This window comes from Megascapheus bottae, chromosome 1 (assembly GCF_031878675.1).
Source record: "Megascapheus bottae isolate mThoBot1 chromosome 1, mThoBot2.hap1, whole genome shotgun sequence".
In the NCBI taxonomy this organism is placed as follows: Eukaryota; Metazoa; Chordata; class Mammalia; order Rodentia; family Geomyidae; genus Megascapheus; species Megascapheus bottae.
In genome coordinates this window covers 43402149-43423550 of record NC_143509.1, presented here as the reverse complement: position 1 = coordinate 43423550, position 21402 = coordinate 43402149, and the positions used below count along the sequence as shown (strand labels likewise).

Below are 21402 nucleotides of genomic sequence, written 5' to 3'. Positions count from 1 at the left end.
GAGAGGCACCCTCTCCACCCACTGCTATCCAGGAAAAGTGGCTCAGGAGACCCACCTGGACGGGGAAGAGGTAGGAGGGGTGGCAGGTAGCAGGAACAGTGCTACCTACAGTGCCAACTCTGGAAAGGAAGATGCCCACCTACCCATACCCCACCCTTTCTCCAAAAGGAGCAGCAGATCATTAAGCAGAAGCAATGAGCTTAATTGAATTCATGTTTAATAATTACAGGCACCGTGCCCCCCTTCCCCCTGCCCAGGCAGCAGCAGGGGTGGTGCAGGGGCTGGGGCATTTGCCCCCAGCAGCGAGGACGGCAGTCCCAAGAGTGATTTTCAGAAAATAAAAAAGGACCCCCAGGGGCAGGTGGTGGTGCCCCCCCCCCAAGACACACCAAATTTCAAGACTTTATATATAATATATCTCTGTGCCCCAGGGGGAGGAAAGGGACACCTGGCAGCATCCTGGAGGGGGGGGCCCCCAGGCAGCCCTAAGCCATCCTGCCTCATCAGCCACTTTATTAGCTCAGACACATCGCACTACAGGCACCCACTGCCACTGCCGCCGCCGCTGCTACCCCCCTGCAGTCCAGACGGCTGGCCGGGCCATCCTTGTGTCCATGGGGCACCAAGTCCCCACCCCCACCCGCCCTCAGTTGTGGTCAGACTCTTCCTCCTCTGCCTCACGAAGCCAATTGAAGAAGGCTGTGGCAGACTTAAGGGCCACACCCTTGCCCAGCTGCTCAGCAGGGTCCTTGCTGCTCTCCCAGCTGTAGAAGGCATCCTCCTTCACCACGTCCTCGTCATACAGCGCATCAAAGAACGTCCGAAGCAGGTCTGCAAGTCATCAGGACAATTAGATGTAACTAGACATAGCCCTTGCCAGACTGTCCCTAGGTATCCCTTTCAAGCTTCACTATTAAAATAAGACCCTGCTGGGCGCAGTGGCTCACACCTGTAATCCTAGCTACTCAGGAGGCTGAGATCTGAGGATCATGGTTCAAAGCCACCCAGGGCGCAAAAGGACCCGAGACTCTTATCTCCAATTAACCTCTAGAAAAAGGGAAGTGGGTCTTGGATCAAGGCTAGGGCCTTGAGCTGAAGAGCTAGGGACAGTGCCCCAGGCAGTTCAAGCCCCATGACCCACCAAAACAATTCATGGCTGAACTTAAGCATCTCTTTTCCCCCTTTCCCTTGCTCTCCTTTTCCCAGGGAGTAGGTTTCAAGGCCCTTTTTTTGTTTGTTTGTTGGATCAGTCATAGGGCTTGAACTCTGGGCTTAGGCACAGTCCAAGAGCTCTTCAGCTCAAGGCTACGGCCCTACTTCCTGTTTTCTAGTGATTAACTGGAGGTAAGAGTCATGTTCTTTAGTGCCAGGGCTGGCTTTGAACCTTGATCCTCAGATCTCAGCCTCCTGAGTAGCTAGGATTACAGGCATGAACCACCACGCTAAGGCCTTGCTTTTATAATCCTCAAACTATATCACCTTATTCCTCATGTTGCACTATTAATCTTTCCAAACTTAACTCTATGCTCCTAAAAAGGGAGGCAGAGGGCTGGGAGCATGACCTAATGGTAGAGTACCTAGCCTAACATGCACGAAGCCATGGGTTTGATTCCTCAGTACCACATACACAGAAAAAGAAGGGTGCTGTGGCTCAAGTGGTAGAGTACTAAGCCTTGAGAAAGCCCAAGGACACTCACTGCTCAGGCCCTGAGTTCAATCCCTAGAACATGTTTTTGTTTGGTTTGGTTTTTTTTTGGGGGGGAGGGGGAAGGAGTGGAGAGAAGGGAGGCAGAGTAAATGAAATGAATAAACTACTGGATCTCAAGTCCAGCTCAGGTAAAAATCCTAAACCGAAAGCTAAGTCAGACATTTCTCGGCATTTCACCTTAAATCTACAAACACAGTTTGTGGCTGTTTCACACAGCAGTGGCAAGCAGATCCTTTTCCTGCACTGGTGCTTCAAAATTAGGCATACTCATCCAGGAGATTCACTTTGTCCTTTATATTCAAGCCCAAGGTTTTCCTCTACACTGATGTACTGATTTTATCTGCAGGGGTTTTTCCACCTCCCCCCACTGGGGGTGGGGGGGAGCAGTACTAGGACTTGAAATCAGGGCCTGGGCTGTCTCTAAGCTCTTTCCTCAAAGCTAGAGTTGTGATCTACCACCAGAGAAACAGCTCTACTTCCAGCTTTGTGTATGGGGGAGGGGGAGAGTGGAGAAGGGAAGAAGGTGATTAATTGAAGAAACAATTTTCCTGCTCTCACTGGCTTCAAACTGTGACCACTATGATCTTCCAATCTCAACCAGAGTACCTAGGATTACAGGTATGAACCACTGGTACCAGTCCCCAGCCTTGACATTTTCTATTTCAAAGGCCAATTTTTGTATCTGCTCCCACCATTCTACAGCACTGTCAACCTTTCTTCTAACGTTCTAAGCATCATGACTCCCTCTCTTCAAATCAGTGTGACTAAAAGCTGTTAACTTCATTTCCTAAATATCTCTTAAATCCCTTTCCCTATCTCTCCACTGTCACCAGGAATGCCAAAGCACTAGTGTAGATCCCACCAAATTCAGTCTTTTCCTATTGTAGCCAATCAACTCCTTCATTCCAATCCCAAGGTCCTAATCCTGCCCTTAGGTTCAAGTCCAAAGCTCCTAATATGACTCATACTGACTGAGCCTAGTCTATCTCTAGCCTGTGAATCACAACTGATTACAGCTCTCCCCACAATGGCCTTCCCTCAACAGCTCTCTTTTTTTGCCAGTCCTGGGGCTTGAACTCAGGGCCTGAGCACTGTCCTTGGGCTTTCTCAAGGCTAGAGCTCTACCATTTGAGCCACAGTACCACTTCCAGGTACGGAGGAATTGAACCCAGTTCTTTGTGCATGGCAGGCAAGCGCTCTACACCACTAGGCAGAACTGCCTCAATAGCGCTTTTCCCGCATCGTATTCCTTCCAACAACTCCAGGCAGTGCCTTCATCTTCAGACCCCCTTCCCCTCTCACTTAGCTAATTCCTACCCATCAGACCCACCCCCCAACACTGATTACCCAAAAGCCACTGACTGCAGCCCAGCGCAGAAACTGTTAAGAGTTCTTGGCTTTGATTATCTCAACACATGGATGCATACCTAACTGCTGGGATAATAAGCTCAGACACGCTCACCTAAGCCTCAATGTGGGGGAAAAAAAAAAAAAGTAACAATACCATCTATCCTAAACAACACCTGTAAAAGAAATAAGAGGCAAAGTGAACAGCATTCCAGCCTTGTGCCAGGCAGAGAGGTGCATGACATGGAAAAGATGCTATACTTAAATCATCTCTGTACTTTGGACATCTAACAGATGGCCAGGCACAAAGCAGGCAGTAAATCTGCCTTTAAGGCTGTGACTAACTCCTTCCACGTATAGGCAAGGAAACAAGTAAGAAGAAGGCATTCTTGGAGCACCTTCCACAGCTGCCCTCCTGTCTGGCATCCCCTCAATCCCGCCTCCATCCCTATAGCCTGGCTCTTACTGGCAGGCTGTTCTAAGGTCACTACAAGGGCCTGGAGGGCGTAGAGTGCTTGCAGCTCCTTCTGTTCATCACACAGGTATTTCTGTAGCAGTTTCGCTCGTGCTTTCAGCACTGCAACATCCACTCTGAGAGGAGTCTCAACTACGGGAAAGAAGACAGGAATCTTAGCCTGGTTAAGTCCTAGAAAGACAAGACTGAACCCCTTTCCCTTCATTATTCTTTTGGGCCCAACTCTGCCCCTTCCCACCTCCCTGGCTTCTCTTACAGATAATTGCAGAATAACAGACAGTTGTCATGAGGGCTCGAACTAATGTATTGGATGCTATCTGCTGCTCATTCAGATTGGCCTGTACAAGAGAAACAAAGAGCCCATGAGTTCTGAATTATGTCCATTATGTCCCCGTTCTTATAATACCTAGTTTACCCTTCCCCAATCTTCAGCATCGTACCTCTATCCAGTCGAACACCCGCTGGTTACAGTTGCCCTCCTCCTTCAGCAGCTTTTCCAGCTGCCTTCTGAGTTCCTCGAAAGCAAGTGCCCTCTGCCCCGGAGTTTCCGGTTCTTCTCCCAGGGTATACTCTACCTTCTGCAATCAAAAGGGCCTGGTTAGAGGTCAAGTGCATGATGTGAATGATGAGGGAGGAAGTGGCCAGCCTCAAATGTTAAAATTAATCAAGCTCCAGCCTCAAACCTGTTCAGCAATGAATGCACCAACATCCTGGCCTTCAGGTAGAAATTCCTTCCAGCTGAGCCCAGCCTCTCGCCACTGCATCCCCACCTTTTTGGGACCCTGGAAAACACAAGACTCAAGAACTATTTTTTTCTCCAAAATTCCAGTATTTGCACATGTATTTTTCGATGAAAGCCCACCAGTACCACACAGGCACAGTTGCACCTGGCCTAGTACTCAGCATTCACTTGAGAACTCACCCAGTACTCAACAGTGCTGACGCTGACAAGAGGGTGAGCCTCTAAAAAAAAAAATGTCAACTAACTTTGTAAAACTCAATGCTCTACTTAAATTCAAGTGTTTTATCCTGCCTTCACATGTCATCTATAGTTACCTTTCCTAAAACAGCGTTCTTTGCACTACCTCAAGTAACAAATGTGTTTCTGGGAAGAAATGACTTTTAATAAGTATGTCTGTTTCCTAAACTGAGAAAATCTTAAAGCAGCAACACCCCAACACTAACACATACCAGACCAGCAGTCTCAAGCCAAAATTTTATTCCTCCATGTTCCAGATAGTTGACCTCTTCTGAAACTACATACCCATCTTCTAATTACCACTACGTAGCATACCCAATTTGCCTTTCTCCAATGTTTCCCCTTTTATACTCATCAGCCACTGTTAACTTTATTTTTTATTTTGAGGTACTGGGGTTTAACTCAGTAATATTTTTTTCCTGTACTAACTTTGTTTTATGACTGGTTTCTTCACCACTGCATTCTCAACAGTCAATAAAGTCAATGCTCAAAGAAATACTGCTCCAATGAGTCAATTAATTATGGCTCTAGGGTCTTACATTGTCAATCAACCTTGGAACTGTCTGAAGCAGACTGTTCCTCAACATTTTTTTTTATCAGGTGCCAACACAATTCTGCCATCACCAATACTCCGGGTTACCAAGGCAGAGAAATGAGTCTTCACTCACAGCCACCAGAACCAGGCAAGTCACTCAAAAGTCCAAACACAATATGCTTTGAAAGGCTCACTCACCATGCTTTTGCACAGCAGACCCAGAATCTCCAGCAACAAGGAAGAAGCTTTGCCCATGGGTCTGAGTGGCTTTGTAATCTCCCTAAAAGAGAAAGGCCCAACGAAGATAAACTCCAGAGTTCCAACATTACTCCATTCCTTTCCAAACCCAGGCATTCAACCTTCCCACTATCCAGTCTTCACTTCCTCTCAATTCCACCTGGGGGGCTGGAAAGGGACTTACCTGAACAGTTCTCCCATGGGAACCCCACCTTCCTGTAGCATGGGTGTTACCAGTTCCGCCAGGTAAAGCCATACATGGGGGATGTCAATTTCCATATCCTCAGCCAATTCCAGAGTTTCATACAGCCTGCATAGGGAATTCAAAGTCAGAGCATTCTAGGGAAAAATGGGTCAGGCCTCAATTCTGACGGTATATTTAGCTAAGGATCAGCTGTGGAACCATTCAGAAATATTTTCTGGACATGGAGTGATCTCAAGCTGAGACCATCTTCTCTTATCTCCTAAAAGTTGTGTTGAGGGCCAAGAGCATAGCCTAGTGGTAGAGTGTGTGGCTAGCATGCATGAAGACCCACCCAGGTTTGACTCCTCAGTACCACATACATAGAAAAATCAGAAAGCAGTGCTGTGGCTCAAGTGGTAGAGCTCTAGCCTTGAGAAAGTCCAAGGACATTGGTCAGGCCCTGAGTTCAAGCCCCAGGACTGGCCAAAAAAAAAAAAAAAAAAAGTTGACCAAGATGGATGAACACACACTCATTTTTTTTTTTTTTTTTTTTTTGCCAGTCCTGGGCTTGAGCTCAGGGCCTGAGCACTGTCCTTGGACTTTCTCAAGGCTAGAACTCTACCACTTGAGTCTCAGCACCACTTCCGGGCTTTTCTATATATGTGGTACCAAGAAATCGAACCCGGGTCTTCGTGCATGCTAGGCAAGCACTTTAACCACTAGGCCAAATTCCCTGCCCTTTTTTTTTCTTTTTAAATTCAAGTCTTATTAGGTAACACAAGCTGGCCTTAAACTCTTCCTGCCTTAGCCTCTTAAATGTTAGAATTCCAGACACGGTCCCCATACTCCATGGTGTGGGGAAAGAATGTGTGTGTATATGTGCGTGCCATTCCTGTAGCTTAAGCTCAGAGCCTGAGTGCTCTCCCTTGAGCGTTTTTGCTCAAGATTAATGTTCTATCACTTGAGCCACACTTTCACTTTGCGTCTTTGACCTTTCCTGCCTGGGCTGACTTTGAACCATGATCACCAGATCTTAGCCTGCTGAGTAGATAGCAAAAATTATAAATGGGAACAACTGGCACCAGCAATTTTTTTCTCTTTATTATTATTATTACTTATTTTTGCTGGTTCTAGGGCTTGAACGTGAAGCCTAAGCACTGCTCTTGAGCTCCTTTTACTCTAAACTAGAACTCTACCACTTCTGGCTTTTTCTATGACCAACTGGAGAAGTCTCATGAATTTTGCTGCCTAGGATGGCATCAAACCATGATCTTAAGATCTCAGAATTTTGAGTAGCTGTGATTATAGGTAAGAAGGAGCCACCAGTGCCCAACTTACAAACGTTTCATATACAAAAATAATTAGGACTACAAGTTTGACCTAGTAGTAGAGTGCTCACCTAGCATGCACAAAGCCCCAGCTCGATTCCTTGGTACCACATATAAAGCCAGAAGTGGTACTTTAAGTGACTAAGTGGCAGGGCGCTAGCCTTGAGCAAAAAGTGTCTATGGACAGTGTGTAGGCTGAGTTCAAGCCCCAGGACTGGCAATCATTGCAATCATCATCATCATCATGGGGGAAAAAAGATAAATCTTGAAGAACTTACATACTGCAAAAGGAAAATACCTCCCACCAAGAGGAAAATATCCAATTATAGCAGGAAAAAGACATGATTTCCCAACTCTTTTTTGGCAATATTGAACTTGGGGCTTTACATTTTCTACATAAACACTTAAATATATGAACCATGCCTCTATCCGTTTTTGCTTTAGGTGATTTTTTCAGAGGATTTTGCACTTCTTCCCAGGCGAGGCTTAGAGTGCCATCGTATTATATGCCTCTCATATAGATGTATACTACAGAACAATAGGCTTATTTGAGATGGGAGGTCTTGCTAAGTAACTTTTTTGTTCAGACTAGCCTTTAATTCAAATTCTCACCCCATCTATATGCCTTCTAAGTAGCAGGGATTAAACAGCACTCAGTCTCCAACTCTAAGCTTTTCTTTTAAGATATGAATCTTACATGCCTGTAATCCTAGCTACTCAGGAGGCTGAGATCTGAGGATCAAGATTCAAAGCCAGCCCGGGCACAAAAGAACCTGAGACTCTTATCTCCAATTAATCTCTAGAAAATGGGAAGTGGGGCTTGGCTCAGGGTAGGGCTGTAGCCTTGGCTGCAGAGCTCTGGGACAGCTCCCAGGCCCCAGGACACCTCCCCCCAGCAAAAAAAATTCATCTTCCCATGAGCTGACCATAAACTTCTCACCATATACACAATCAGATCACATCCATAATTGGGGAAAAAAAATTTGAAGACCACCCAGGAGGTTTTAATAGTGTAGCTCAATGGTAGAATACCAGCTCATAGCATGTGCAAAGTCCCTGGGTCCAATCTCCAAGACCTAACATGGATGAGGAAAGAGCAAAAGAAAGAATATACACTTAGGGAAGAATGGAGTTACTGAGACAGCTAGAAAGATGGTTGCTTCACTAATATCAGAAATCAAAAAAAGGAGGAATATATATTTCTTCCTTTGGGGGGGCGGGGCTTGAACTCAAGAGGCCTGAGCACTGTCCTTGGTGGAGCTCTACCACTTGAGCCACAGCACCACTTCTGGCTTTGTCTGTGTATGTGGTACTAGGAATCAAACCCAGGTCTTCATGCATGCTAGGCAAGCACTCTACCACTAAGCCAAACACCCAGCCCAGAAATGTATATTCTTATCACACATTTCCAAGGTTTCACAAAGGAGAAGGCATTTATGGGTAGGTACGTGCGAGAAGTGGGATGAGATCGGTCATACCCTTGGTAGTACTGGGCAGTGGAGAGGTGCCCAGCACAGAGCAGCTGGTGCAGCAGCCGCCCCATATGCTCTCGAGCAATGGTGCTACGCTCCAGTGTGGACTCGATGCCATGCCGCACAAAAATGAACAGCAGGGAAGGTGAAGCCAGCTCTTGCACACACTGTACTGCTTCCTGATGGGACACAACAGGGTAGAAAAGGGAGAAAGCTGTCACCTGCCTGGCCCGTGCCTGTCAATATGGCTCCCTCCCTATCCACTTGGAATCCGTAATCACAGTCCCTGCATTGCTGACCTTCATGTCATTGAGATGGAGGTATTCCTCAATGATGGCCTTGGATTTCTTTCCTAGCTCCTCTTCAGTGAGTGCAGCCTTCGGGGGGTTTACTGGAGGCAGGGCAGCTTCGCGCTTCACTGGGGGGAGAGAGGAGAGAGAACAGATCCCAGATAGTCTTCAGTTCCTGATTTCTCTTAGCAAAGAGGATCTGGAATTCCCAAAAGACCTGGGGCCAGTTAATCAAACCAGCCAACACCCTCCTCCCTCCTTTCCTCTCCCAACCTCTCACCAGTGTCCCGTCCACGATCCTCTGTGAGGCTAGCTGCCTTGCGCAGTCCTTCAGGCTGCGAGGAACGCTCTCTACTCCGCTCCTCCACCTCCTTGCTGAAGCTACGCTTGGTGGCAGGTGTTCTTGTACGGTCGAGCCGGTCCCCACGGTCACCTCCCCGCTCACTCCGCTCTAGTCGGTCTCCCCGGTCCCCAGTTTTCTCACCTCTTTCTCTGCTCAAGCTACTCCTGGAATATTAGACACATTGTTTCTCATTTGTACTCATTGTTTCTCAAATGTACCCAGTTTATACCTGCATCTGACTGCCTGCAGAACTACTCAACATGCTGAGCAACCTCTAGGTCTTCTTCCCTTCAAGAATGTGCCCCAATCTTATAGGTAAGAGGAATTCCCATGATAAGGCAACAACCAAAACCTAATCATAGTACTTTCAAGATGACAAACAAAACCTCCAGGAGCCTTACCTCTGTACAACCCGTCTGTTATCTGTGCTTTCTGTGGGTACTGCTTGTTGAAGGGCTGAGAAGCGATTCAATGTACTAGTAGCTGGACGAGCAGATTCTGATGCTGAGAAAGCGAACAAACAATTAAAAAAAATTTTTTTTTCTTAAGCCAGGAGTTGGTGGCTTACATCTGTAAACCTGGCAGAAATCTGAAAAATCTGAGAATCAAGTAAGGTTAGAAACCAGCTAAGTAGAAAACTTTGAAAATTACTTCCAGCTAATAATCGTAGCGTATCAGGAGGTTGAGTTCTGAGTATCACAGTTCAAAGCCAGCTCAGGCAGGAAAGTCTGCCCAGGACCTAAGTTCAAAGCCCTAGGCCCAGCACAAAAATAAAAACAAACAGCAGGGCACAGTGGCTCATGCCTGTAATCCTAGCTACTCAGGAGACAGAGATCTGAGGATTATCTGAGGATTAAGGTTCAAAGCCAGCCCAGGTACAAAAAAGGACCCAGACTCTTATCTCCAATTAACTTCTAAAATGGTAGACTTGAGCTGAAGAGCTCAGAGACAATGTGAGTTCAAGCCCCATCACACACACACACACACACACACACACACACACACACACACACACACACACACACAAATAAAAATAAACAAAAATCCAACATAAACAAAACCCCAGATTGGGAGTGAAACCTAAGGCTCTAGTTATAAACAAAAAAGCTAAAATGAAGTGCAAAGCCCTGAGGTCAAGCCCCATACTGCCAGCACCAAAGAACAAAACCAAAACCCCTTACATTTTCTGAACTTTCTAGTTTATGACACTTAGCCCAGCATTAATAAAGCAGTATGGATGGGCCCTTTTAAGCGCTTCTGCTTTGTTTGCCCTCCTTGAGGGACCTCAGATTAAATAACCCAGTTCATACCTGCATCAGAGGGCTTAGCTCCTGAACCCCCACTGCTGCCTTTGCCCCAGCTCATCAATCGTCCTCCAGGTGCAAAAAGCTGGTTGTTAGAATCAATGGAGCCAGGCTATGGAAGAAAAGAATAAAACCACATGTGTATCCTGACTAGAGCATTCAGTCAACAATACCACACAGATAACTAGACGCAAGTAGCCCAGATTAGGGAACAGGCAAACATTCTACATCACAAAATGTAATTTACTTTTTGAATTTTCTCTTTTTCTCAAGCAAGCCCCATGAAAACTCTTCTTGGTCTGTGGGATGTACAGAAGCAGACACTGGGCTAGATTTGAAGTGTAGATCAGTTTTCCCAGACCAATGTGAACAAACCTTACAGACGATGGCATTTTACAATCTAATGAAGCTCCAGCAATCTAATCAGTTAGTCCAAGAATAAAGTCAGCTATTACCTCCTCAATCTTAGGGACTAAGACTTTCTTGACTCTTCTTTACTCTATGCATCAGAAGCATTACCTGTTCCAAAAGACAGCTCTTACCTTTGTGATTTTGGTGAGTCGTGAGGTGTCAATGGGGCGGCTGCCTTTGCTGATGGGGACTGTGTTCCAGCCACCATCATCCACAAGTGGAAGGCCTCGGCCTGGGACAAAAAGGAAGTAGTAAGTAAATCCTAACACACCTGTCTTGGACCCACTCTAAGCTAAGCTCCCTTCCTCAGATCCTCAGTTCCATCATGGGGTCTCAGTGGCCCAGACACGTGGCTCTAACAGGAAGTCATCAGAGGAAAGCACAACTCATTCTCCTTCACGACCCACTCCCTCAGCTTTAACCTCAGACTCACTGATAGGTGGACCTGGAGGACCGCCCCGACGTTTATCACTGCCCTTGGCCATGAGCTGCTGCACTTTGATGTGTTCCCGATGCTCCTCCATCTCAGCTTCCTTGTGGATCTGGTCAATGGTCTTGGGACCCTGATCCCCTCGGCGTGGCACCCAATTGCTCTGTGGGAACAGGACAGGTGTAGTTCAGACACTTTAGTGGTGTCACAACTGAGAGCAGCAGAAATGGGAAAGACACATACATGCCGCAGATCTAGCACATCCTGAAGCATGAAACGGATTCGAGATGAAGTCTTCTTTTCTTTAATGATTTTTTCCATCTGGTTGAAATACTGATCCATTCGGGGCTAGAAAGATGCAAAGAATAAAAAACCTCTAATGTTTCTCTAATACGGCTAAGAAGCCCTAGCTCATCAGCAGACAGGTGCTCACATATTTTCACTACCACCCTCAACATCCCAGGACTCTTACCTTGGCTTTTGCAAAGTCCAGGTCTTTGCCAATGGTAGTAAGCAGACGACAGAGGCATTCGAGGGACTCTTCATCATGGTTCTTAAGTAGTTTGACCACGCAATCATGCATTATTGCCTCTGTTAACATCTTTAGTTTGAATAACTCTCCAATAAACTTGATATTTCCTAAAGAACGTCGTCGGGCTATGTCTCGTGCCTCTTCCAGCTCTTCCTTCAGGCGTCCCCGTTCCTCTGCCTGCAGTCATGGGGCAAGAATCATGTCATAAAAGATACCTAGTAGACTAGCCAGGTGCAGAAGCAGCTCAAGCCTATAATTCTAGCTACTTGGAAGGTGAGGTGAAGATCAGGGGATCAAGATTTGAGGCCTGGGCTAGGAGTTTGGTAGAATGCCTAGCATGCAGAAAGACCTGGGTTTGATCCCTCGGTATCATATACATAGAAAAAGCTGGAAGTGGCGCTGTGGCTCAAATGGTAGAACTCTAGCCTTGAGAAAGACCAAGGACAGTGCTCAGGCCCTGAGCACAAGCTCAGGACTGGCAAAAACAAACCAGATCTGAGGCCAGCCTAGACCAAAAAAAAACCCCCAAAATTTCACAGGATTCCACCTCACAAGACTCCACACCATCCCACCTATGGGGAAAGCAAAATGGCTGGGCACAGTGATGTACATCTATTATCCCAGCGACATGAAGGAATCACCAATAGGAAAACTGCAATCAAGATCCTATTACAAAATAAACTAACATAAAAAGGGATGGCAGAATGGTTCAAGTGGTTGCATGATCAGGCCAAGGCCCTAAGTTCAATCCCCAGGCCTTAAAAAAAAAGTTACCTGGGCTGGAGCTTGGCCTAGTGATAGAGTGCTTGCCTAGCATGCATGACAATCCAAATTTGATTCATTAATACCACATACATAGAAAAAAGCTGGAAGTGGTTCTGTGGCTCAAGTGGTATAGCACTAAGCATTGAGAAAGCCCAAGGACAATCAATACTCAGACCCTGAGTTCAAGCCCGGGTCAGTCAAAAAAAAAAAAAAAAAAAAAAGTAGAAGTAACCTTAAGTAGACTTTCTTACCGTAGCAGCTTCATCCATCTCCTTTTGCTTTTTTTCAAAAACTTCATCATCATCTTTGTCTTTTTCAAACTCTTTCTGACATCGATTCAACAAGAGTTTTCTGAAGTTGACAGTCACAGTTGGCTTTTCTGTAGTGGGCACTTTCAGCTATAGGTATAGAAAAGTCACACTCAGACTTGCTAGAAAAAGCATTCCAAGTCTAACAACCTAACACCTAAGACCTCTGGCAATGGCTCTGCCCCCTACTGGCTGCCAACAGCAAAGGCTGGAGGGGAAAGCCAAGAAGCTGCTTTGACTTCTGAAGCCTTGGGAAGTTAAACTCAAAAACAATGGAAACTTACCGCCATGAGACATCGACACATGTTGGCATAGGCCACAGAGAAGTTGGGCTCTGAAATGGCCTTCTCAAAGATGAGGTCTATGACTCCTTTGAGGCGTTCCTCTGTATCAATAGCTAGCTGTGTCACCTGCTTCATTAGCTGCTGGAACATCTGGGGTGTCAGCTTATTCAGGATGGAACGCACCCTGCGGAACAGGTCCTGTAGGGATAAAGGGACAGAGAAGATGGAGGAACCAGTGAGGTTCTGATAAACACAAGTTGCCAGAACTGGGCAATACAGTAGGACTGAGACATTACTAATAAAGATCGAATGGCACAAAAGATTGCAACATGAGCTTATGTTGCTAACCTTGAGGTATAGAGAGATCAAAAGCAGGACTTGCCAATACCTGGGTTTTGCTGCCATCAGCATCTTCTTCCCCTCGGTCTTTATCAGCTGCTGTCCGTTTGCTGCTAGGTTTCCAAGCCTTCTCTGCTTTGTTCAGTTTTATATCTTCAGTCATTAACACAGTGGCAATGATCTTGCGTGGTTCTTTTCGGGGGCCCTGCTGAGAGCGCCTGGGTCCCAGGCCAGCCTGCTAAGTAAAGGATGGGGACAGGTGAAGAGATAGAACCACTTAGGACATGTCACCCACTTTATCTTCAAGGCATACTTGTCCCCAACCTGCAAGACATCAAGACCCCACTCCCTAACCCCTCTGCCCCTCCAGCAAATCCCACTCACCGGCCCTCGGGGAAGCTCCCCACCTGGCCCACCCCTTGGGGGCCCACGGCTGCTAATGGTTGGTCGGCCAAGGTTAGCAAAGGATGGAGTGAAGTCTGGGCCACAATTTATGCCAGGTAGTCTGGAGGGGTCCAGCGACCTCAACGGTGTTTTATTGGCCTATAAAGAATACACATACATATCTTAGAAGCAGACCATGTCTACTGACCCTTCATTCTGGACCTTGGATTCATCCAACATCCAAATTTACCCCCCGACCCCTAAAACCACTAACCTTGTCCAGCACCACATCAGTGATATGAGGCAATCCCTCTGGCTTCTGCATACTGGCGAAGATGAACTGGAAGCCAAGCAGGAACTCCCGGTCATAACGCTTCTTCTCCTCAAGGTTTAGAGGCTTCCACTGATCTGAAAGAGAAGATGCTTCAGTCACACCCATCTCCTTAGGATCTCGGCATGATGCTCAATTTTTCTTCTTAAACCATTCCTTTGCATACCTGACTTATATTCATACTTCTGTTCCCCTGGCTGGATATTCTCAGCATTATGAATCTTGTCTTCCTTGGAGTCCCAGGTTTCATCTGCTTCTTCAGGCCGAAGAGGCACACTGTTGCCCTCAGGCTCTGGGCCTGGGTTGTTGCCTGCAGGAGGCTGATTCTCCACCTCTGGTACTGCTGGGTTTACCTATAACCATAGAATACCAGTTTTGGTTGCATCATGACTACTGTCCATACCCAAACCCTCTGCCCTCTGACCTATTTATTCCCTTACCTCTTTGAAGGCATCTAGAAGATCTCCCACAGTTTCCTTCTTATTTAGCTCCTTAATCTTCCTTCTCCTCTTTGGCACAGATACTGCCACTAAAAGAGAAAAGAGAAAAAGATAGGAATAACAAGGAATATCACTAAAAGGAAAGATCCAAAACAGCCAGAGTACAGTACTTAAAAAGTAAAAAGTACAGTACAGGCTTAAAAAGCCCTCACTCTAGCTCTTAGGTTTCGCTAAAAGCGATTCCACAACCCAGATGCAAAGGCTCAACGGGAGACCATCAATGAAGAGAAGGAGCCCAACTCATCTTCATCATCTAGCCACACTTCACCTTGGATGGCTGCAGTTGCTTCTAAATTCTGGGACAAGTGGGCTGAGGCAGGGTTACTTTCCGAGGGGAGCAGTTCCTCTTCTCCCTTTTCATTCTCCACTTCAGCTCCTTCCTCCTCTTCTTCTTCTTCCTCCTCTTCTTCCTCTATTTCCTCCTCCTGGGCAGGGGAAGTAGCTGGAGGAACTGGAGTACCAGAGAGGATGGTGGGGGCAACCACTGATGCGCTGACCTCCTTGGTCTGTTCCTCAGGCTCACTGACTGGGCTTAAATCCACAGCTGGTGGTGAGGGGGCTCCATTGAGCAGTTCCTCAGGCTGGGCAGTCGGAGCAATAAGCACAGGGGATTCAGAAGGGCACGCAGGAAGAGGGGGAGGGACGAGCTCTGGGCTTGACTCCGCCTCTGGTTCCAGGTCCTCAGATGGGACCAAGCCATTAGGCTCATGAATTTCCATCTTGTGAGGTGCCAGAGGGGTCGGAACCTGGAGAGGACTGGAAGAGAACTCAGATTCTGGAATTGGTTTGCTGAGTGTCACTTCTACTTCCAGTATGGGTTCAGCAAGAGTGGGTTCTGGAGAGAGGCAATATGACTCCCCAGTTTCACCAGAGATGGGGGTTGATTCTTCTACAGACATCTGTATCATCCCCGTTGTCATAGTGTCCCCAGGAATAGAGAGGACTCCAAGATTAGGCTCAGACCCCGGTTCTAAGATTGGGGGTGGTGATGGGGTTGGAGAAGGTGATGAAGGCTGGGATTCTGAAGGGCTGTGCTCCGGACCAGACAGCCCTGGCCGGCCCCCAATGACTGTTCCCTGCGACCGGTCATCTGTACCACAGGAAGGAAGAGTGAGTACCCAAAGGCAAGCCCTTCGCTGCTACTATTCTTCCTCCTCCCCCTTACCCCAGCCAAAGCACTCCAAATTTAACACTCCCACACTCCACCTACCAATCTCCTCCCACCAAAGCTATTTTCCCTTCTCTCCAAAACCCAGTCCCTCAAATCCACTGGAACTTAAGTCATTCTTCTCTGGCACCATTCAAAATTATTCCACCTTCCTGAAATTTAAATCAAATTTCCCCAAAGTTCTGTCTTACTGGCTTTCTTACCTGGCCGGACAATGACAGCAACCTGGGGCGTCTCCCCATTAGGTTGAGGCTCCAGACCGCCTCCCGTCTGCAGGACACAAAGGGTTACCAAGTTTGCACTGGAGAATCCCACACCCTTTATTTACTAGTCATTTCTACTTTAGCTCTGCCTAGAAATCCAGGAAGGCAGGGAAATCCCTTACATAAAGGAAAAAAAAATCAAAGGACATGGGAATCCTGGGCAAAATAACTATCCCAAACAAGGTATGGCTCAGAGGAGACAGTACCTGCGGAGGGGTGGGTGTGGAGGCAGTCCGAGCCCCAGACATGATCTCCTCCGTGATATCCTTCCCTCCTTGGTTTGGGTCTCGAATTCGAATCTGGGGAAAGAACTATGGAATGAGTGGGAAGGAGGAGCCCACCTCTCCACCTTGCCTCACTCCTAAGACTCTGGGCCAACCCCCCACCCCCTACTGGGAAGCAGGTGGGTGGGTGCCAGAAACCCCATGAGTTCTGTCAACCCATCAGGCTGCTCTTGTAGTCACTGCACTAGCCCCCACCCTTAAAGAGACCATTGACCTCACAGAGCAAATCTGTACATCACAATGCCCCTCCCTCTCTCACCTCTGCCCCACCAGCAGTCCCCAAGTCAGTGGCTGCACACCCAGGGGCCAAGGACCCCCATCTAGCACCCAGATGGCTCATTTGTGGTCTCACTTGTGGCTAGTCGGTCTGATCTCTGGGGGCAGGGCCCAGATCCAGTGGGTGGAGCTAGGGTGACTCAGCGGCTTCCCCAGCCCTGGCACCCTATTCTGGGCACCACGCCCAAGGCTTGAGGACCAAGCAGAGGCGGAGGCCTCCTGAGCTTCCAGGACTAAAGGGTGGAGGGGGTGGGCAGAAAACAAACCATTTCCAAGGCAAGCTACCAGAAACCCAAAACCAAGCACAGTTCTTACGAACCCCCCCACCCAAGCCCAGTTTTCTTGGTAATTTCCCTGCTAGCCATTTTAGTTTTCCCATGAGCCACTTCGACACTGAAATCAGTATTTTACAAAGAACCCAAATAATCCAGACTCCATTCTCAGCCTACTCTCATCTACGAAGATCTTCAGGTTTTGCTCCTAAGGACACACACTGCCCCATTAATGCCAGATATGATTTCTCCCATTCCCAGTTGTCCCAGAGCCCCTTGCTGCTACTTACTGTTTTACGCTCCCTCTTAGGAGCAATCTGGGGTGGCTGGTTCATCAAAACTGGGGCAGGGGCCACGCCAGCGGGAAACTGCTGCACACCTTGGGCTGGGTAGTAGGCACCAGCTTTGGGGGAGGGAAGACGGAAAGGAAGATTGGTGGCAGCGTCAGGGCCCAACATAATACTAATGCCTGCTTGAAAGCCTCCCACAGCCAGGCCCTTACCCTGCCCCATCCTCCTCCTCCAGGGAATTAGATGTCTGTCAAAGCTGGAGAACCAGTCTGAACTGCGTTTACAAGAATTCCTGACACTGACACGCACACACCTTGTAGGCAGGAAGTCCTGCCCCACCACACCAGGCAATAGGATGGCTTGTATTTGTCTCCAACCCCACAAGGCACCTTATTCATCCACCCTCTCCCAGCAATAAGCACATACACTTTCAACCCAAAATACAATCAGCTTTTTGGCTGGATACAAAAAAATAAATAAAAATCTGCCAACCCTGATCCACTCAAGTCTAAGTCCAGTCAGTATCTAGCCCTTTTCAAAGGGCAAGGAAACAAAATATATCACTATGAACTAGGCCCACAATAAAGAAAAATGAATCCCTAAAGCAATTATCTCCAAAATGGTATTTGCAGTCTTGTCCATTTGTTTCAGACAAGTGCCATAAACAGCACCTACTTAAATCATGCATACATATACACAAGACCATACCTGTGTTAGATTCATGCTCAATTATTTTTTTGACAGGACTAAACCTCCCAAATCCAGATCACATCCCCCAACCATGGAAAGAATATCACAAGGGAAAGGCCACCAACAGGCCCTCAGGCTGGAACCTGATCCTACGTTTCTTATGTGGGGAAGACCTCAGCTCTCTTAGCAGAAGAGTAAATCTTCTTCCCCACCAATGCCAGTTAAATATTAAGCACCAATCCCTACCACCTATTAACCCTATCATTTTAGACCAAAAGCCACGCCGAGAAAGCAGATTAATTTAGATGCTTCTTGGTTGCACTCTCACCACTGACTCCCTCCCCCTGCTTACCGTAGGTCCCAAACTCAGTAGGGCTTGCACCCGGATAGAAGCCTGGGGCTCCTGGCTGCACAGGGTACTGCTGTGTCGGGACAACATATGTGGAACGCCCCTGGTGGGGGTTGAGGGGAGAAAGAAGGTAAGAGAAAGAGTTTTGAGGAACAGCTATGAAAACTATACCAGTCTATAAAGGCAAAGTAGGGCAAGCCCACTGTGGGGCATGACCAGAAGGAAGCCTCACTTTGGAGAGGAGATAGGACAGGTGGAAGAAGATTGGGGTACAAGGGATTATAGGTTTTAGCCCCTCAGCCTCACCTGTCCAGGGATATAGTAGGCCCCCTGGGAGGCTGGGTAGGAGATCTGGGAAGGGATCATCATTACTTGGGATCCAGCAGGGTAGACATGGGCAGCTGGACCAGGACGGGCGGGGGCTGCACTCTGCACTCGGGAGGCTGCACTGCTGGGGGGCTGGGCCCGGCTAGGGTAGAAATGCTGTCAAGAGGGAGGAAGGCAGTTGGTATCAAGAAAGGAAGTTGACAGCAAAATCAGCATTGAACAATGTCTTTATAGTCTGGAAACCACTGTGGGCTTCAAAGGATGGAGATCAATCCTTCTAAGACCCACCTGAACAATAGTTAAGTAGCCTCTTGTACTCACATATGCCCCCAGAACTCAGAGAACACTTTGTATCCTGTGTATATTTACTCTCTCACTGCCATGCACTCACTACCATTTCCACTAGACACTTCACCACTGTACCCATCTGCAGAGGCTTCCTAATACCTAGGTGTTATCATGCCTATGTAAGGCCTTTTCAGGCACTATACCCGCCAGCATGCACTGCGCCACCTAAGATACATAGGCACTAGCTGCTAACATGCAACCATTTCCCAATTCCCAGATACTCTTCAAAAGTTCATCCCTGTCATGCATCACAGCCTCAAAATGGAGACTTAAACAACAAACAAGTACCCACCCAGAAGACCCTTAATCCCTTTGTCTAGCATCCAGGGTGGTAAGGGTTAAGACCAGGAAATGGTCCAAGATTAGAAAAGAGCATTACCTGCAGAGACCTGAATCCTCCCTGAGAGCAAATGGGGACAGGAAAGAAGAGAATTATCCCCAAGGTGATAAGGGGTGGGGATGAGGCAGGACAAGTATTCTCCAACTTAGGAAGAATGTAGGGAAGAGAAAAAAGCAAAAACCAGCTGGAATGCTCACCTCAACCACAGCCCAAAGAGAAAACAGGGAAGGGGAATGAAGTAATGGCAACCTCCCAGAGTAAAAGGAAGAAATAGGAAAGCAAGAGTTGGCAGCAGGGCCCACAGAATGGTCCTCAACTGTCAAAGGCATGAGAACCCCAGTGGGCCATCCTCACTGACTATGCACTCCCCAAGAGGCCAGGCACCACACAGAAGTAATCAACAGCACAAAGTACAGAGCCGCATGAAAGAGCAGAGCCACCGTCAGGAACTGGGGCTAGGTACTGGGCCTCCATAGTTTCCATCCTAGGTCCAGGCTGACAGAGCTTTCCACAGTTCCCACCCAGGCCCCTTACTCCCGTTCCCACAGCCCCTCACCTGGCGGGGCTGAGAAGGCGTGTTCATTTGTGTCGCTTGTGGCGTACTGAACACCACCGGTGCAGTCTGCCCCGGGGGAAACGCTGGCTGAAGGGGGGGAGGGGGAGACCAGAGTTCAGCAAGAGGGGAAGCTCCGGTGGGGCCAAAACCCAAGCTGGTGAAATAAAGGGAGCAGATCTACAGCAAGAGCCTGATCAGTCCACATGCCCCCTCCTGGAACAGCCCCCAGGGATAGCCAGGGGCCCTGTCTCAATTTGGCCGCATGCAGCTGCACTTTGCCCTGACACAGATGGGGGTGGGAAAATCCAGAGGTTGGAACCCGTTCCTGACTGCCTGCCTGGTCTTCTCCACCCCCATCCAGTCCTAATTCCTCCCTAATTACCTGTGGGAGTCCAGGGGATGGGGCGGGTGGGGGGCCTGTGGGCTGTGGAGCTTTGTTCATTTCATTTGGTGCCACATCAGGGTCCCCCCAGCACCTGTTGGGAAACAGTGGAACTCGGAAAGGCGAAGGGACCCAAGCTGAAGGGAAATGGATGGGCTAGGGGAAGGATCGAAGCAAGGGCTGGGTCCAACACGGAGCCCAGGAGGTGCCAAGGGAATCAAGGAGCAGAAAAGATTCAGTCTGTGTCCCCACCAACACATTGTCAAGCCCCCATCATCTCCAATCACTCCCCTCTCCCGCCCGCTGAAACAGCCCCCTCACTCACCCCCTCGATTAAGAATAAGTCCACGGTGCGGCCTACAGGTTCTGGGCATCCGAGGGCCTGGGGTTGGGAGGTGAGGGGTATCAACCTGGCTCCGCGGGGCCCAAGACCAACCAGACCGGAAATTCCAGGTCTTGCTGGCACCAGGCTCCCAGATCACAAATGAAGCAGGCAGCTTCGGCCGTGGTGTCCCCACCCCCCACCAGGGGACTCCGGGTTCGGACCCGGCCCAGGGGCACACAAGGCACGCCTGCGGCGGGGGCACTCGCGCGGGGCCAGAGGCGAGGCCTGCCGCCGCCCTAGAGTGTAGGCCAGGAAGGGCGGGATTAAGACTCTAAAAGGCCAGGCGGGCGGGGGCCGCCCAGAAGCCGGCTCCAGGCTAGTGAGGGTCGGCCAGGAGGGCGGGCGGGGCTGGGGGCTCCTCCCTGCTCGCCGCCGCCACCTCCCTCCCCGACGCCCTCCCTGCGCGGCGCCGGCCAGTGCCAAAGAACAACGTGTCACTTCCCGGCGGCCCGGCCGCGAAGGGGGGAGGGGGCCGCGGGCCGGCAGCCGCGGTGTCCGTGCCGTGGGCCGCCGGGCCTTCTCCGTGGCATCTTGCTGCCAGTGAGCCCGGCGCACTACCGGCCCGCGGGACCAGCCCGGTTCGGCCCCGCGCTCCCCCACCCCCACCCAGGCCGGGCCAGGCCCGGCACACGTGGGCCGGGGATCAGGGCCTGGCGGGCCGGGGCCCAGGCTCGGGCCTTGGGGCCGGGACGCCGGGGCAGCGGCGCAGGGTGGCGGGTCCCGGCTCGGATGGCGGCGGATGCGGGGGGAGGGGGTGGGGGGGCCGGGTCGAGCCCGGACATGGCGGCTTTACCTTCAGTCTCCTTCAGTCCGCGCGGCCGAGCCCCACGCAGCCGCACAGACGTAGTCCACAACCATTTCCGGCTCCCCGCACAGATCCCGCTCGGCGGCCACCGCTTCTCCGCAGGCGCAGCCGGCGCCCCCACGTGACCGGCGCAGAGGGCGGAGTCGCGCCGAACTCTCGGCGCCCGAGAGCACATGGGATT

General features: G+C 49.2%; 1 protein-coding gene and 1 non-coding gene across 5 annotated transcripts; both read right to left on the bottom strand.

The window, feature by feature from the left end:
• Nucleotides 1-204: 204 nt before the first annotated feature.
• Eif4g1 (eukaryotic translation initiation factor 4 gamma 1) lies at nucleotides 205-21319 on the bottom strand. Of its 4 annotated transcripts, none has more exons than XM_090343108.1 (34): nucleotides 21210-21319; nucleotides 20357-20413; nucleotides 20032-20125; nucleotides 19650-19736; nucleotides 19133-19153; nucleotides 18385-18561; nucleotides 18082-18181; nucleotides 17040-17152; nucleotides 16124-16216; nucleotides 15858-15924; nucleotides 14755-15576; nucleotides 14427-14515; nucleotides 14153-14339; nucleotides 13930-14063; nucleotides 13656-13814; nucleotides 13321-13509; nucleotides 12933-13130; nucleotides 12592-12738; nucleotides 11516-11752; nucleotides 11287-11391; nucleotides 11047-11206; nucleotides 10745-10845; nucleotides 10209-10314; nucleotides 9300-9402; nucleotides 8836-9062; nucleotides 8565-8683; nucleotides 8272-8444; nucleotides 5466-5591; nucleotides 5243-5324; nucleotides 4214-4312; nucleotides 3971-4108; nucleotides 3787-3868; nucleotides 3522-3662; nucleotides 205-831 (listed from the first exon to the last, which is right to left on the bottom strand). In XM_090343108.1, exons 3-34 carry the CDS (start codon nucleotides 20089-20091, stop codon nucleotides 647-649), a joined length of 4827 nt encoding a protein of 1608 aa, XP_090199234.1. In that variant the 5' UTR covers nucleotides 20092-20125; nucleotides 20357-20413; nucleotides 21210-21319; the 3' UTR covers nucleotides 205-646. The 4 variants fall into 4 exon arrangements, with proteins under 4 accessions (XP_090199234.1, XP_090199240.1, XP_090199250.1 ...); XM_090343114.1 differs by having other exon boundaries at nucleotides 13321-13506; XM_090343124.1 differs by lacking the exon at nucleotides 19133-19153 and having other exon boundaries at nucleotides 13321-13506.
• Nucleotides 10916-10991, bottom strand: LOC150069028 (small nucleolar RNA SNORD66). Its single transcript, XR_016538596.1, has one exon. It is a non-coding gene; the product is annotated as a small nucleolar RNA SNORD66 (small nucleolar RNA).
• Nucleotides 21320-21402: the final 83 nt, after the last annotated feature.

Coding starts and splice junctions, on each gene's coding strand:
- Eif4g1 (XM_090343108.1), bottom strand. CDS start 20,091: ATGAACAAAGCTCCACAGCCCACAGGCCCCCCACCCGCCCCATCCCCT. Junction 19,737..20,031: donor CATCCCCTGGACTCCCACAG/GTAATTAGGGAG, acceptor CCCCCCCTTCAG/CCAGCGTTTCCCCCGGGGCA. Junction 4,313..5,242: donor GTCTGCTGTGCAAAAGCATG/GTGAGTGAGCCT, acceptor TGTGTTTTCCAG/GGTCCCAAAAAGGTGGGGAT.